Here is a 14,364-nt window from a genome sequence, read left to right as displayed (position 1 = left end):
TACTGTAAGGGAGATTATTTACCAATTACACAGGGCAACCATCGAAAAACTGGAGCAACAAAAGCGATATCCTACGTCGTCCAAACTGGCTAGCCAAATCTAGCCTTAGATGCCCTTTTTATCCCGCAGCGGCCCCTCCTAGTAGCAGGAAAAGTTTCTGGGGGAATAACACAGCCATAGCAGCTCTGTCCTGCCATCCAAGATCAGGCTGCACTTATTGTTGCAAAGGAGACTTCCAAAACAGGAGTCTGTCTTTGGGGTGGGGGTATAGTGGACGGGTGGGAGGGAAGGGATGCAGACAGTTGAGAACTTTTCCTCTCTAGGACTATAATCTACATGGTGGACACAGTCAGGAAAAAATGCCAGTAGGATTTGGTGGCGGAAGAATTAAACATTTTTTGTAATGCGTACAAATACCTAAAAAAGAGGGCATCCTGACACTGAAGAGCTAGGTCTCCCAGAAACAGACTCTAAAATGGGAACAGGTGAGTATTAATCATTTTACGAAATTTAAAAAGGCCTTTTCATCCTGAATGGACAGAGGGAGATTATTCCAGGGTTTAAAAGGGACAACAGAAAAAGAGTGACCGCCAGCGTGGTATATTTACGTCTTGCCTAAGACAGTCCATGCGAGGTCTGTTGCTAGACATATCGTTGCCTTACAGTGGGCCTAAAGCCCGCCCATTGCTTACCACTGGTTGGCTCTATCGTTACTCTCGTTTGCTTGCCGCTTATTAGTCAGCTTCCATGGGCTTTCATTTCTCTTCTGGTATTTGTCCCTTCCCTGGAGCATGAACACATTACTTGTGTCCTTCCCCGCTTCCTTTTCAGGGACTAGTTTTCTTTTTGGTTACTCACTCTACAAGAGTGCATGTGTTTCCAGCTGTCACCAATGTGTACTTCGTGTTACTCTTTCTCGCCCTCCCTCCTTCCCTCAGCTGCTGTTCTTACTTCCCCATCCCACTCTGTTGTCCCTGTACTTCCCCATACCCGCCAACCCTCCATTTTCCTTGTGGTTTTCCATCCACGCCCACAAACTCTCCATGGCTAGTGTGCGTCTCCATATCCACCTCGCCCACTCTCCATTATCCCTTGTGCTCCCACATCTCTGCCGGCCCACCCTCCTTTGCTGGGCCGGACTGAGAACACAAAGCAGCCCTGGCAATTTTATCGGACCGGCCACCCGGAAGGGGGAGGGGGCTAGAGGTGGGCGAGGGTGCAAGTGTGAACCACTGCTGCATAATTTAGCCAGCCCCCAGCACTGCTGCTTTTGTTACTGTGGGCCGATATTACAGCACCGCTGCAAAATCGATCCCTACCCTTCCAGCCTCCCGGAGAAACGCCCGATGCACGCTACGGCCAGTCCGGCCCTGCTCCGTTGTACATATGCTTCCCCATACCCCACCCTCCTTTGTCTGTGTGCTTCCACATTGCTGTCTCTTGCTTGTCCCGCTCTTCCTCCTTTTGTGTTACAACGTCCCACGCCCGCTCCTACAACACACTTCATTATTATTTTATAAAAAAGGGCATTAGCCCTGTATCAAGGAAGTGCATTTTGCGCAACCATTTTATTTACTAATCCATCTCAGACTGGTAAATACAAAGAAAAACAAATATGCACCATCTTTTGTAGCCGTGCTGGACATGTGCCTATAAAATGACGCGGCGGCTGCATCAAAGTGCCATTACATTATTTTCAGCGATGCTGCATAGAAAGTGCGCTGCTGTACAACATGCCGAAAAATCGTTGTCAAAGCCAAATCATCTCATGGGCGCGACCCACTGGCTTTGCCAATGCTTGTTTGAAGTTAAGGATATCACCATAATGTAAAGCACTTTAACGAGGGATGTACGAGGAGACGTCATCTAATTGTCAGGAGGCAGTCTTTCAAGCCAACTGACTTGGATCCTTGTATTTCGCTTTATTAATAAGTGAGTTTCCACTTTTATTTTGGAACACAGAGCACATCATGTGGGTCTCTGGCTCGGAAAGCAATGAATTAAAGGAAAACCCGAGATGACAACTGAAATGATGACAGCGTATGGCTGCTCCAAATCCTTCCCTGCACAACGTAACTTAATAATAAGTCGAGCAAGAGCAATGGAACCTAAACCTGAAGTAATCGAGGAAAGGTCACCGGAAACACTACTGCAAGCTCCTGCAGGCCTGGCCAATGGCGGCCTCAAAAAAGCGTCCAAAGTAAAGCATTTCTGAAAACTGGGCTTTTTGAAAAAATGACATCGCCATTTCACCACCTTGGTGACTTTAGTGAATAAGGCACATCTTCAACATGAACAGATCACCCTCCGCAATTTAGCTGGCAGGTATATTGCCTAATGTGTCTTTTACAGGCTTTGTGTGCCATCTGCAGGACAAAAGTTCGAATGCTGGAGGACTGTCTCGGCGTTTCATCTTCATAGAGTCGATAATATCTAGACCTGACAGATGAGCAATCTCCACTTACAACAAAACATAGCAGCAGTACGTCATCAAGATATATTGACAAATGAGTGCCCCTCAGAAAAATGTAATTGACTGCGATACTGCCACGGTGCAAGACTTCTATAAAAAGATGCTATTATTTCCGGTTCCTGTCCACCTCATTAGGCGTCGCTTGGCATGGCGGTATATCCGCATAAGTCAGACATGCTGTCAGTTCGACAAAGTAATTGCGGCTGTTCGGCTTCTGCTGGCGTTTCAAAGTCTGTGTGCACGAAAACAAGACTATGAATCACTGTATAAAAGTCTAAAAGTAGCGCGAGGAGCCGAGGTAAGAAAAATCTTTTTTTTTGTTACGTTACTACTTGCCTGTCTGTACATGCTAACTCGGAAACACACCTTGATCATGCTCTACGTTCGATGACCCTCCGGAAGCATTCGGTGTTATGTTACAAATAGTGTCCATATTATTTTCCTGCGAGGGAAAAGAACTGACGTGTTGTATGTCCGCTGAAAATGTATTATTTGGGGACAGCTTTATAAGTACTTTTGAAGATGCGGCCACTACGAGTGCTGCGGTTTGCAGCAGAGACCTATGTGGAACATGCGGGTCACTGGTTCGAATCCCAGCAGGGCAAACTGACCATCACTGGTTAACACGACAGCTCTCCTGTCGCATACTTAGAGGCGAGACCTACTCGTGCCTGCCTCGAGCTCACCAGAGACTAGCGCCTCTCTCTCATTTCTTCACCCATCACACTGCTAAGCGCTATGTCCCATAACACAATAGCCACACCTGGAGGTCATCACACACAACATGGAAACACTTCCCACACAGGACCAAAACAAAGACAACATCCTTCCAGCCACACACCCTACAAGGTGTGGCGTGCTACCCCAATTCAGGCAAACATGGTAAAGCATTTAGGGGCTGCTGCCCTATCTGAAACTGTCCTGGCCCCCCTTATGCCCCACCACTGATGACCACTGCAGCCAGCAAAGACAGTGGGAACAGCGATAATGCTCCCCTTTACTTTTACCATTTGACTTACACTTGAAGGGTACTGTGAAAAAAGCTGTCGCAATATATCTGTGTGAGTTTGGGTTGTGGGCGGTTGTTTATATCACGCCATGAAAGAGCTGTAGAGTTCAGGCCAAAGGCAGAGCGAGTCTCTAACAGTACCTATCAGTAGGCAATAAAGGGGTTTAGAATACACGCGCATCCAATCCCTGGCCTCTCTACAGAGAGCACAGCACAACGGTCAAAGCAGGGTATAGACTACAAGGGTATCCAGAACTCGAAGAGGGGGCTGCATATCGCTGCGTGGTAGAAAGGAGTGCGTCCGTGTCTACACTTAAGTATTTTCCCTGCGACTGGCAAGGCTATGTTGTAAGCAGGGGCCCCATTTTCCAAACTTGCACCGCGATTGCAGCACAAAAATGAAGCAAACTCAGCACAGAGAGTTGGCGTGGGACTCACTATCCAACGCAAATCAGCGATTCGTGCATATTCATAGTACATGTGCTTTAAAGCAAATCCTTACCTACAAAAATTCATGGACGAGGATTTGCGGCAAAAACATATGCCTCCTTGAGGCAGGCAAAATGAGGTGAAAGGGTTTTCCTTTCTCCTTATTTTGCATGTGTGTTGCACTGTACAGCATATTCATAAAGTGGGAACAATAGGATAGTTTTTGTACCAGAATGGCTCCCTTATGCTTTAGATAACACCCCCCCTCTGTGCACTATGGTGCCAAGGTGTGTGTGTGAGTTGGCGCATAGAAGTCAAAAGTACGCTAGCATTGAGGGGAAGGGGAGAAAAACCATGTGCTCTATCTCAGTAGATAAGGTCCATTTTTGCTCTCTCTCCTCTAGCGCCAAAAATTAGTACATTTGGGCCATCGGGTTCTGAGTCGAAATTAAGGGACTTGGAAGACTACTACCGATTCCACAGATCTTAGTAATGTTTAATTCATAGTCTGATTAAAGTTCACATTACTTTGTATGTGTTTTGTGTGTGTTTGTACATATGAAAATAAGTTATCTACCAATAACTGCAGTTCTCCATTATTCGCATCTTTCATAGATTCCCCTTGTTTCAATCATTCCCAGTCATCAAAGTAAGAGTCCCACGGTATAATTAGAAAGCTGTACAGTTTAATACATAACCTATACTGGCTAGAAAACATTCACTTCATTAACTTAACCGCATCATTTATTAAGAACCAAACTTCGCCCAATAGCACCCTCTAGAACACGCCCCACGCAGGCTTCCCTACCTAAGATTTTCAAGGGCTAGTGGTATAAAGATGAATCACATAAGAATAAGGGGGGCCTCTACACGGACGAGGGTGGGGCGCATGTTAGTCTATGAAAGATGCCAATACTGGAGAACTACGGCTACCAGTAAGGTATTTTCTTCGCCAGTATTGGATCTTTCATAGATTCACGAGCTTCAATCAGAACAGCCAGCAGTTAGAACACATGCACAATCATAAGTACTATGACACAATAGCAGATGGTGGGATAACAGAACAAGCATAGGCTCCCCTTACTGGAATACATGATTCAACACCGCGTGTCCCACAGCCGCATCACTCTGCTCGGACGACTCCAGGCAGTAATGTTGTGTGAATCTGTGCCTGCTCTTCCACATTGCTGCTCAACATATTTCTTCAAGAGACACCAGCGAAGAGAGCAGTAGTCGTAGAGACAGCTCTGGTAGAGTGCGCTCGTACTTTGTCCTTTAAACGTCTTCCATCCTTAAGTGTCAGCCTGGATAGCCGCTTAAATCCATTGAGCTACACTCGGCTTGGAAACTGGAAAACCCTTGCAATGGTTTCCTTATGCAACCAGTATGGTCTGCTATCCTGAATTGCCTTGTCCTGTGCGAACAGAATTTCAGGCATCTTTTAACGATCAAAGCCTGTAATGATCTTTATGCTGTATCCTGTGGATTCAGAAAGAATGTCTTCAGGACTATAGGTTCATTTAAATGGAAGTCCGATGAGACTTTAGGGATACATTTGGAATTGGTTCGGAGAACCACACTATTATCCTTGAACTGCATAAATGGCTCTTAAATTAAGAAGGCCTGTATTTCACTAACTCTTCTTGTACATGTCAAGACAATAAAAGTGTCATTTTCTACTTTAAAAATGTCATATTGGTTTTGTGAATGGGTTCGAATAAAGCTTTCATCAGTTGTGCAAGCTCTGTATTTAGCTGCCAAGATGGAGGAGGATTCTTTATTGGAGGAAAGACTCTCAAAAGGCCTATAAGAATTGTTTTGCTCACCCTACTATACCATAGAGATGTAGAACCACTTGATCTTCTAAATCTCCAAATTACTGCTAAGTGCACTTTAACTGAAGCATAGACCAAACAGATTTTGCTTAAAGTGACATATAGGGTAGAATCTGTTCCAGTGGTGCGGATACAGGGTGAATTTTTGATTTTTGGCACCATAAACAGAAAGGCTTCCATTTCAGCGAATACGTCCTATTGGTAGTATGAGCTCGGGCTTTTGCAAGAATTGTTCTGCAATCTTGTGGAATCTTGTGGAATGTTGAAGCTTGCAAACTCATTGTATTCAGGAGCCAGGCCGACAAGTGCAAGGATGTCGGGTCCGGATGAAGTTGTGGTTCATTGTCAGTAATGTAGGTAGAGGTTTCTGACAAATGTGGGTCTTCTCCAATAGGAATAGTAGTTTGGTGAACCAATGCAGTCTGGGCTATCTCGGGGCAGTAACAATTATTCTGCACAATTCTCTCTTCATTTTGCTGAGAAGTCTGGGAAGTAACAGCATCAGGTGAAAAGCATAAGCAAAGTAAACGCATTACCCCACAACCCCAGCTGTGGGTGCCACCTTATGTAAAACCGGCATTTTCCTGCGTCGCAAACAGAGCTAGATGTGGTCTGTCCCAAAGAGAAAATTCTGTCCAGAATTTCCTTGTTGAGCTTCCATTTGTGACAGCTGTTCCTGGTTCTGCTCAATGTATCTGCAAGAACGCTGCTTGTCCCTGGAACATGTCCTGCTGTGATCCTTATCCGTTTCTGTAGAGTCCACTCCCAGATTTCTTACGCTTTTTGCAATAGAGCTGGAGATCTTGAGCCACCTTGCTTATTTATGTAATACATTCTGATGGTGTTGTCTGTATGAATTAATACTGAAACCTTTTATCCTGGGTAGGAGTGATTGTAGACTTAATCCTATGGTCTTGAGATCTAGCAAATTATATGCAGTTCCATTTGACGAAGAGTCCATTTCCCACTGATTCTTAAATCCTGCAGGCAAGTTCCCCACCCCTCTAGGGAAGCGCCTGTGGTAATAACACATGTGGGTATCTGAGGTAGGAAAGTTAATCTTGTCGTCCACCAAGTTAAAGACGTTGTCATTTTCAGAGTGAGTCGGATTGCCTTGTTGAATGACCCTGGAGTTTGAAGCATTGCTGGTCTAACAGCCAAGTTGTGGAACACCCTTCCCCATCACATTAAATCCTGCCCCACCCTGCTTGCCTTCAGGAAGCTAGTAAAGACTTGACTTTTTAATCGATAACCACCTGCGCCAGGCTTGGTCTTCCACACAGTCCGCAGCGCCGAGACACCCAAGGGTATTTGTGCGCTCTACAAATCGCTTAAATAAAATAAATAAATAACTCTTCCTGTAAAGCAGGCATTCTGAGGCAGCAAAATGGCCCTAGAGAAATGCAAGACAACATTATCCCCAGAAGTGACTTGAATAGGTGACCTGAAACAGACCTATTCAGTAATCTCTGCGCCAAGAGTCTGAGTCTTATTCGCCTTTCGTGTGACCAGAATACTTTGTCTTGTCTTCAGAACTGCTCACAGGAATTTTATTTTCCTTGGAGGATTGATTGACGATTTCTGCTGAATGATGGGAAGACGAAGTTGTTAGACAGTGTTAGAAAGGATCTGGTTGCTTTTGTTGCTGGACAAGAAGTTGTCACCTTTACCATCCAATTGTCGAGGTATAGGAATACCCGACAACCCATCTGTCTTAAGTGAGCTGCTATTGGAGCTAAGCATTTTGTAAAAATATGGGGAGCTGATTTCAGCCCAAAAGGGAGAACCTTCAATCGGTAATGAGTGCCGGCCAAAGAACCACATTAAAAGCACGGCAAAGTACCTATTCCTGTATTCGTCTTAGCACAGCAGAGTCATGTCGAAGGGAAAACGGGAAACAAGATTTGGAAGGAAAGACCTCATGCACTCTTTATGGCATGTTTCATCATCGGCCAATCTGCCCCACCATGTTAAGATGATACTAACATGGTGGTCTCAACCTCATTGCGAAAGAGATCAGAATAAATATTCTTCTGGTCATGCAAAGGATCCAGAATTTTTATATAAAGCAACCTTTGTGTAAACCCCAGGCATTCCCTTAATTTTGAGGTACACAAGGATGAATTAAAAACACTGGAGGATATTACCACAAATCTAAGTCTCGAACATCCTTTCTACCTCTCCTTTGCCAACATGTTTTGGCCACGGTAAGATCCCTCAAAGGAAGGTGTAGGGCCCTATTCAGGGCAGCTAAAGGTACTCCTATTTGTGTCCTTAGTAACTCATTCAAACATACATGTAAAACTAGGTCTTACCTCGCCATCCAACTGTCATTCACCTGAAAACAAGCAAACAGATTCTAAATACATCAATTGACCTATTTGTCAACAATGCCTGGCTACTTTCTTAGCTTCTCCTGTCTTCTACACCTACAATTCTCTAGCATCATTGTCTGTGTGTGATTTTGTGATACACTTGTGACAACACTACACACTAAGCACGCATGAATTGCAAACTTGTGAGCATTCACTCCTAGTGCACTAACTTACCCATATACTGTTGGGTTCCAAGCGTGTAGTCAACACCAGGGAGGAACCCACTCCTGCAGTTACACACTTGTGTAGGAGAGGTATACTTGTCTGCTCTAATCGCCTATAAGGCATAGTCCATGAGCTTGCCAAACAATGCTTCCCCATCATATGGAATGTCCAAGATTTTACTCTGGATTTCTGGTCTGAAAGATGTGGTTTTTACCTACCCTCGCTTTCTGAGAACAGCAGCTACCGCCAGCTGGCAAAAGCCCATTAAAGCGATTCCATCTAACAGTCAATCATTTCTGAGAAAGTTCTTTCCTGTAGGATCTTTTTTGCTTCTCCTCTTACATCTTCCGGCAAGAGATCTATGAATGCGGCAAATGTTTGACCACGTTTACCTGTCATAACAGCCAAGTATAGCTAATGAACTGGCAGCTCGAACAGTTTTCCTATGTTATCCACAACGGTGGCCTTCTCTATCAGGTGGTGTTGAAATGGGCGTGGACGAGTTCTTGGATCGACGTTCAGGTTCTTGCATTACTCCTGAATCTGGTTTTGAATGACCAATCAAGTAAGCATGGCAGTGAGTTTTCTGGTGCTTTATATTTTTTTTATCTAGTCTAGGTAAAACTGCAGAGACTGTAGATGGGTGCTTCATTATAATAAAACCTACATCCCAAATAAAATCTATTTAAGTCATATAAAAAACATTCTGACTGTTGGTAATTGAAACCTCGTTGTGGCTCTTTCCATCAAATTATGAAATATTCCAATGTCATCCGGTGGAGAATCCACTGGTTGTGGTGCCAGCAGAGATGGTGCTAGATATAGGTAATCATCCCATTCATTGGGTTTTGAATGATCATCAGGGATTTCCAATCCTCTATCTTCATTTGAGGATACTCCATCATCTGTAGGCTTAAAGTTGGTGTTCTTTTGGGTAGCCGAGGCGCAGGTAAAATATGCGATATGAGCGGAGTGGGAGTCTGTACTTGAGGAGATTATGGCAGTCTCATTAGCTGCGATGTTGTATGTGCCGGAAACCTCCTGTAAAAATCCTACAACATACCTTGGAGGTCGTTTACTAAAGTTATTGGCACTTAAACCATGCCCTCTATAAGCTGATGGTGACCATGTTGTTGGAATTGGTCCCTATGCCGAGTATGTTTCTCGCTATATTGTTTCGGTCCGGAGGAATAATAATCTTCATAGTGTTCCTCTTTATCTTCCTCATGCTATTTAACACGCAGTTCAGAAGGACTATGGGACGTTCCAAATGGTTCTTCGTCATCCGAATCCTCATCTAGTAAGTGGGATGACAGGGAGGAAAGATTTTACTTGGGGAGGTATGTCCAGGCCAAGTGTCATATTGTATTCTATCTCTTGTCGACAGTGTCATCGATGATCCAACTGTAATCTTTTTTGTAGAGAAGTCCTCCAGCCAGTCTCCGATGGCGTTGTCGATGGTTTCTGTATCGACAGTGCTACCGTTGTCGACTGTGCCTTCGTGGGCATCGTTGCTGTTGATAGTGTCATTATCATCGAACGACATAGTTGTCGTCCTCAGTGTGGATGTCAAAGTCGCTGTTGTCAGTGTCGATGTCAGCGATGTTGTCATTGTCATCTTCATTGATTTCGAGGTTGATTGCCAGTTATCATTAAGATGGATTTTTCCATTGATCGCACTGAGGGCCTCTTCCATTCTAATATCAAACTAAACACAGGAGTAGAAGGCTCAGGTCTTATATTTTCTGAGGAGACTTTATTCTTTCGCTGCTTGTGAGAGCGCTTTCCTGATGTTCTATGCCCTTCTGAGGACACTTGATGGGTCCTTATTAATGCCTTTTTATGGTGATTTTGAAGGTATCTGTTCATGTGATGTTTCTCTTTTTCGTTACCTCATTTCTGTTTGTGAAGCATCTTCAATATCCTCCTCAGAAATTGACGCCTCTTTAGATTTCAGTTTTCAGAGCCTTATAAGAAGCCTCCCCTTGCTATCCTTCAGTGTCTTAAAGGAAAAAGGTATGGCATATATTTCAATCCTTTACCTTGTGTGAAGGATATAGACAATACATATACTCATTATGTGAGTCTTCTGAGGGTAGTCTTTTCTTCCCAGACGTTCCACCAGGTCTGAACAAATCGCTTCTTTGTTGATTCTGACATCCTGAATAGTCATATCTTGGCAGATGCAGGTTGGAACTGATTTTGGTGATGAATAAGCCATTATAAAATAGAAAACTGGTAAGAAACAGAGCTCAGGGAGACTCCCATCACATGACATGCAGTAGAAAATCTGAGAGAGTGAAGTCTCTATGAGGAGTGTTCTAGAGAGTGCTGTCGCCTGATTGGCTAAAATGTGGTTCTTAATAAATGGTGTGGATAAGTTAATGATGTGAATGTTTTATAGCAATTATAGGCTATGTATTCAACTGTACTGCTTTCTAATTATACCGTGGGACTCGCACTTTGACGACAGGGAATGTTTCAAGCTGGTAAGTCAATCAAAGACTCAATACTGGAGAAATATACACACATACATTTTTCATAACTGCCCATTGTAGATTGCCCCACCACTATCATATGTGGCCTCTTGTGTGCCCCTTATGAAAATCATTTCTAGAGAGACCACTAGCAGGTAATTGTTTCAGTGCCCCACAAAGACGTACTAACCGCGATGTAAATGTTACAATACAAAACAAAACATTAATTGTAAACGTCTCAATGGGTGAAATGTGGAAGGCCTTGGCCTGTGCCATGTGGCGAGGTTGGGAGGGCAAGTTGTGATGAGATGTAACTACAGCCAGCATGCCATAGGAGGCCTCTCTCGGCGAGACCTGGGGAAGCTAGAGAAGGGCGCAGCCAGCTGCCCCAATCCTCCCGGAAAGTGCATAAATCTGGGATGGTTCTGCGTGCTACATTGACTATTGTGGATGTACCTGCTCATTCACTTGGTCAGAGTAAGCCAGTATGCGTAGCTTAGCCGCACACTGCATGTGCTCAGCCCGGAGGTAAAGAGGCAGTTGTATGTAATAGAGACATAGGCCACCAGCTTGGACACGATGCTCTCTTGTTCATAGTTAATGGGCGACTTATGTACAAGATAGACCTTTACACAAGAAACCTCAGCACCTGCCATAAAAAGTAATACATAAAATGGCTAATAAAAACTGGCCGTCCTGAAGTTAAATGTTCATGAATAACAGAATGCTCTACACTCAAGGTCTTTGAGATCATTTGCATTAGTACATTTAGACATTGAAATAACCTCTGAATCATTGGCAAATTTCACCGGATAGGTTTTAATTAGTATCCCTTCATCACATTCATTCTCTGTAGACCCAGTCTGTTAGCCGGCCTTGAGGATTCTGAGCTCTCGGGAAATTGCTGCACTAGTTGTCCAGAACGTCTGAGTGTCAGTTGATGAGCGCATGCCTAGCACACAAGAGAAACCAAATTAATTTGCAGTTCGGACACACGCTTCTTTTAGGGCCAAAAATAAGTAAGGCCTTAAATCCCTCTTGGTTTGAAATACTCTCTAGGCTTGCTTGCAGGATATTGGAAGCCATCTACGTAGAGTACAAAATAGTGCATGGACATTGTCCTAGATATATTATCCAGAAATATGCACAATGACTGTACTGGATAATGATATTTCAATTTACCAGAGACAGGAAATAAGCAGCCATTAAAGGGCCCAAAATATGAACCCACCTTTATGGCCCTTTACTGAGCAAAACAAAATCAAGTAACCTTCTTCAAAAAGGTCTTAAGGCCATTGTTTTAATCTCAAGACTTTCATACAAAACAATTCCCCATGGACATAAAGGAGTTTAGAGTAAAATAATTTCTTGCACAATACAGATTATCTCCCTCTGACCAAGGAGATTGGTGTTTAAGTCAACCTTGTGTTCAGAACAGCCGTGCTCCATATGCAGTCAAACAAATGCCAGTGATTGATAAAGTCTAGGCCGAAGATCTAAAGCTTTAATCAACTTACACACTATATGTTGTACTGAAACAAGACTGAATTTGAAAATCGAAAACTTTATGCATCCAAGTCTTGCCTGTCAGAGAAGATAAACTTTTAAAAAACACAGTCCTCAGCCAAAAAATTCAAAGCAGAACGTACAAATGAGTAAACCTATTTAGGCTGGAAAGACATCTTTATTTTAGGTAACCATGATCCCACAACTTTTACAGCTAAACGCCATCCATGCAAACGGCCAGCCAAACGCCATCCACGCACACGATCAGCCAAGCCCCATCCACGTACACACCCAGCCAAGCACCTTCCACGCACACCGCCAGCTAAGCACCATCCACGCACACTGCCAGACAAGCACCATCCATGCACACCGCCAGCCAAGCACCATCCAAGCACACCGCCAGCCAAGCCTCATCCACGCACAACACCAGCACACAATCCCAGCCAAGTACCATCCACGGACACCACCGGCCAAGCGCCATACACCCACACCACCGGCCAAGCGCCATACACCCACACCACCATCCAAGCGCCATCCACGCACACCATCAGCACACCACCAGCCAAGCGAGTCCACACACAGTGACAGCCAAGCGCCATCCGCGCACACCACCAACCAAGCATCATCCATGCACACCACCAGCACACTGACAGGCAAGTAGCATCCACGCACACCACCAGCCAAGCTCCATCCATGCATACCGCCCAAGTGCCATCCATGCACACCGCCCAAGCACCATCAACGCACACCGCCCAAGCACCATCAACGCACACCGCCAGCCAAGCATCATCCACGCACACCGCCAGCCAAGCAACAGTCTATGTACACTGCCAGGCATGCGCTAGTCCACACACACTGCCAGACAAGCACAAGTCCACACAACAGCCTTATGTCCACACATTTGGAAGTGTTTAGAGGAGATGTCAGTCTGCAATGGCGAGATGTAGTAAACTGACAATGGAAAACAGTTGATAAAATGGAAAACGGCTGAGGTCAAAAAATTTAACAGTGATCCGAATCAGAAAATTTGCAACATTTTCTTCCAATCTGCCTCAATACATGGAGCTCCAAGATAAAATAATTGTTCCTTGGTTAGGGCGAAGCAGGGTAAGTTTTACATACAGCTTTAGCAGTGCTCCACCTGCTTGGTGATCAGGATCCTACTGTTACAAGAATGGTAGACGTATTCTTGGCAGTAGCTTGGAGGATACAATTAAGACTGTAAATTGCCAAACAGTGATTGACAGCAAAAGTAACAGTGGACTTTCAAGAACATGACTTGAATTCAACCAATGTGATATGAGGATTCTAGTCAAATTTTGAAATTTCTTTTTGACACATCTGAAAAGATTTACATTTCAATGAATTGTTTTCATATGTTTTGTATTTAATACAGAATGAGACGTGTGTAATGATGTTGTATCGTTCTTGAGTTTTTAGCTAGAAGATATTCTACAAACAGCTAATAAAAGGTAATCTAATCTTTTCTAATCCCTCTGAACAAGAAAGGTGGCCCAATTTCTCGGACTTCACGTCAATGCCAAATATGGTCTTGTCAATATTCCTTTTATATCATCAAGCACGACCAATGGATTATAAAGTAAAGGTCAGAAGCACATCTGTGCTTTAAATAGATAGGTCTCAACGCGTGATCCTGTCCTATTTAGACATTTGCCCAATTAAAATTTGCTCTACAACTGTATTACTTACTTGAGGGCCCTCTGATAACAAAAAGCCACCATCACAAAAACTGGAAATAAAGTATTCATTTTAGGCAAATCAGACAAGTACATTTGCTTCACTGACAAAGCATTATACTGTGAAAAGCCACAGCTTCATACATTAAAACCGGTGCATGCAAAAGTACAAGTTTTCTGCAAGATCGATAATTTAGGTCTGTGTTAGAAGATGCAATTTCCAGATTCGTGATCTTACCGTCTTTTCAATGGATGCAGTTTCCTTCAACTTCTGCTTCGTAATGTTTTCTTTCAGACACCAACAGATCCGCTCTTTCTGTTCTTGCGAAAACGTTTCCAAATTTAAAAAACACTCTGATTTCTGGTGAGAAAATGAGGTATTATATGGTTAGTGTCTC

The 14,364-nt window shown here is 43.8% G+C and overlaps 1 protein-coding gene across 4 annotated transcripts in view; it reads right to left on the bottom strand.

Moving 5' to 3' along the window:
- The window catches only part of RGS3 (regulator of G protein signaling 3), an 834,919-nt gene that overhangs the window by 226,985 nt on the left and 593,570 nt on the right, over positions 1-14,364 (bottom strand). For all 4 annotated transcript variants that reach the window (XM_085609985.1, XM_085609988.1, XM_085609990.1 and 1 more), the window contains one exon: positions 14,205-14,327. In XM_085609985.1, coding sequence (XP_085466111.1) covers positions 14,205-14,327 — 123 coding nt within the window. The remainder of the gene's footprint in view (positions 1-14,204; positions 14,328-14,364) is intronic.

Source organism: Triturus cristatus, chromosome 1_2 (assembly GCF_964204655.1).
Source record: "Triturus cristatus chromosome 1_2, aTriCri1.1, whole genome shotgun sequence".
In the NCBI taxonomy this organism is placed as follows: Eukaryota; Metazoa; Chordata; class Amphibia; order Caudata; family Salamandridae; genus Triturus; species Triturus cristatus.
The sequence above is the reverse complement of the archived record's forward strand: the minus strand, read 5'-3'. Positions and strand labels throughout refer to the sequence as shown.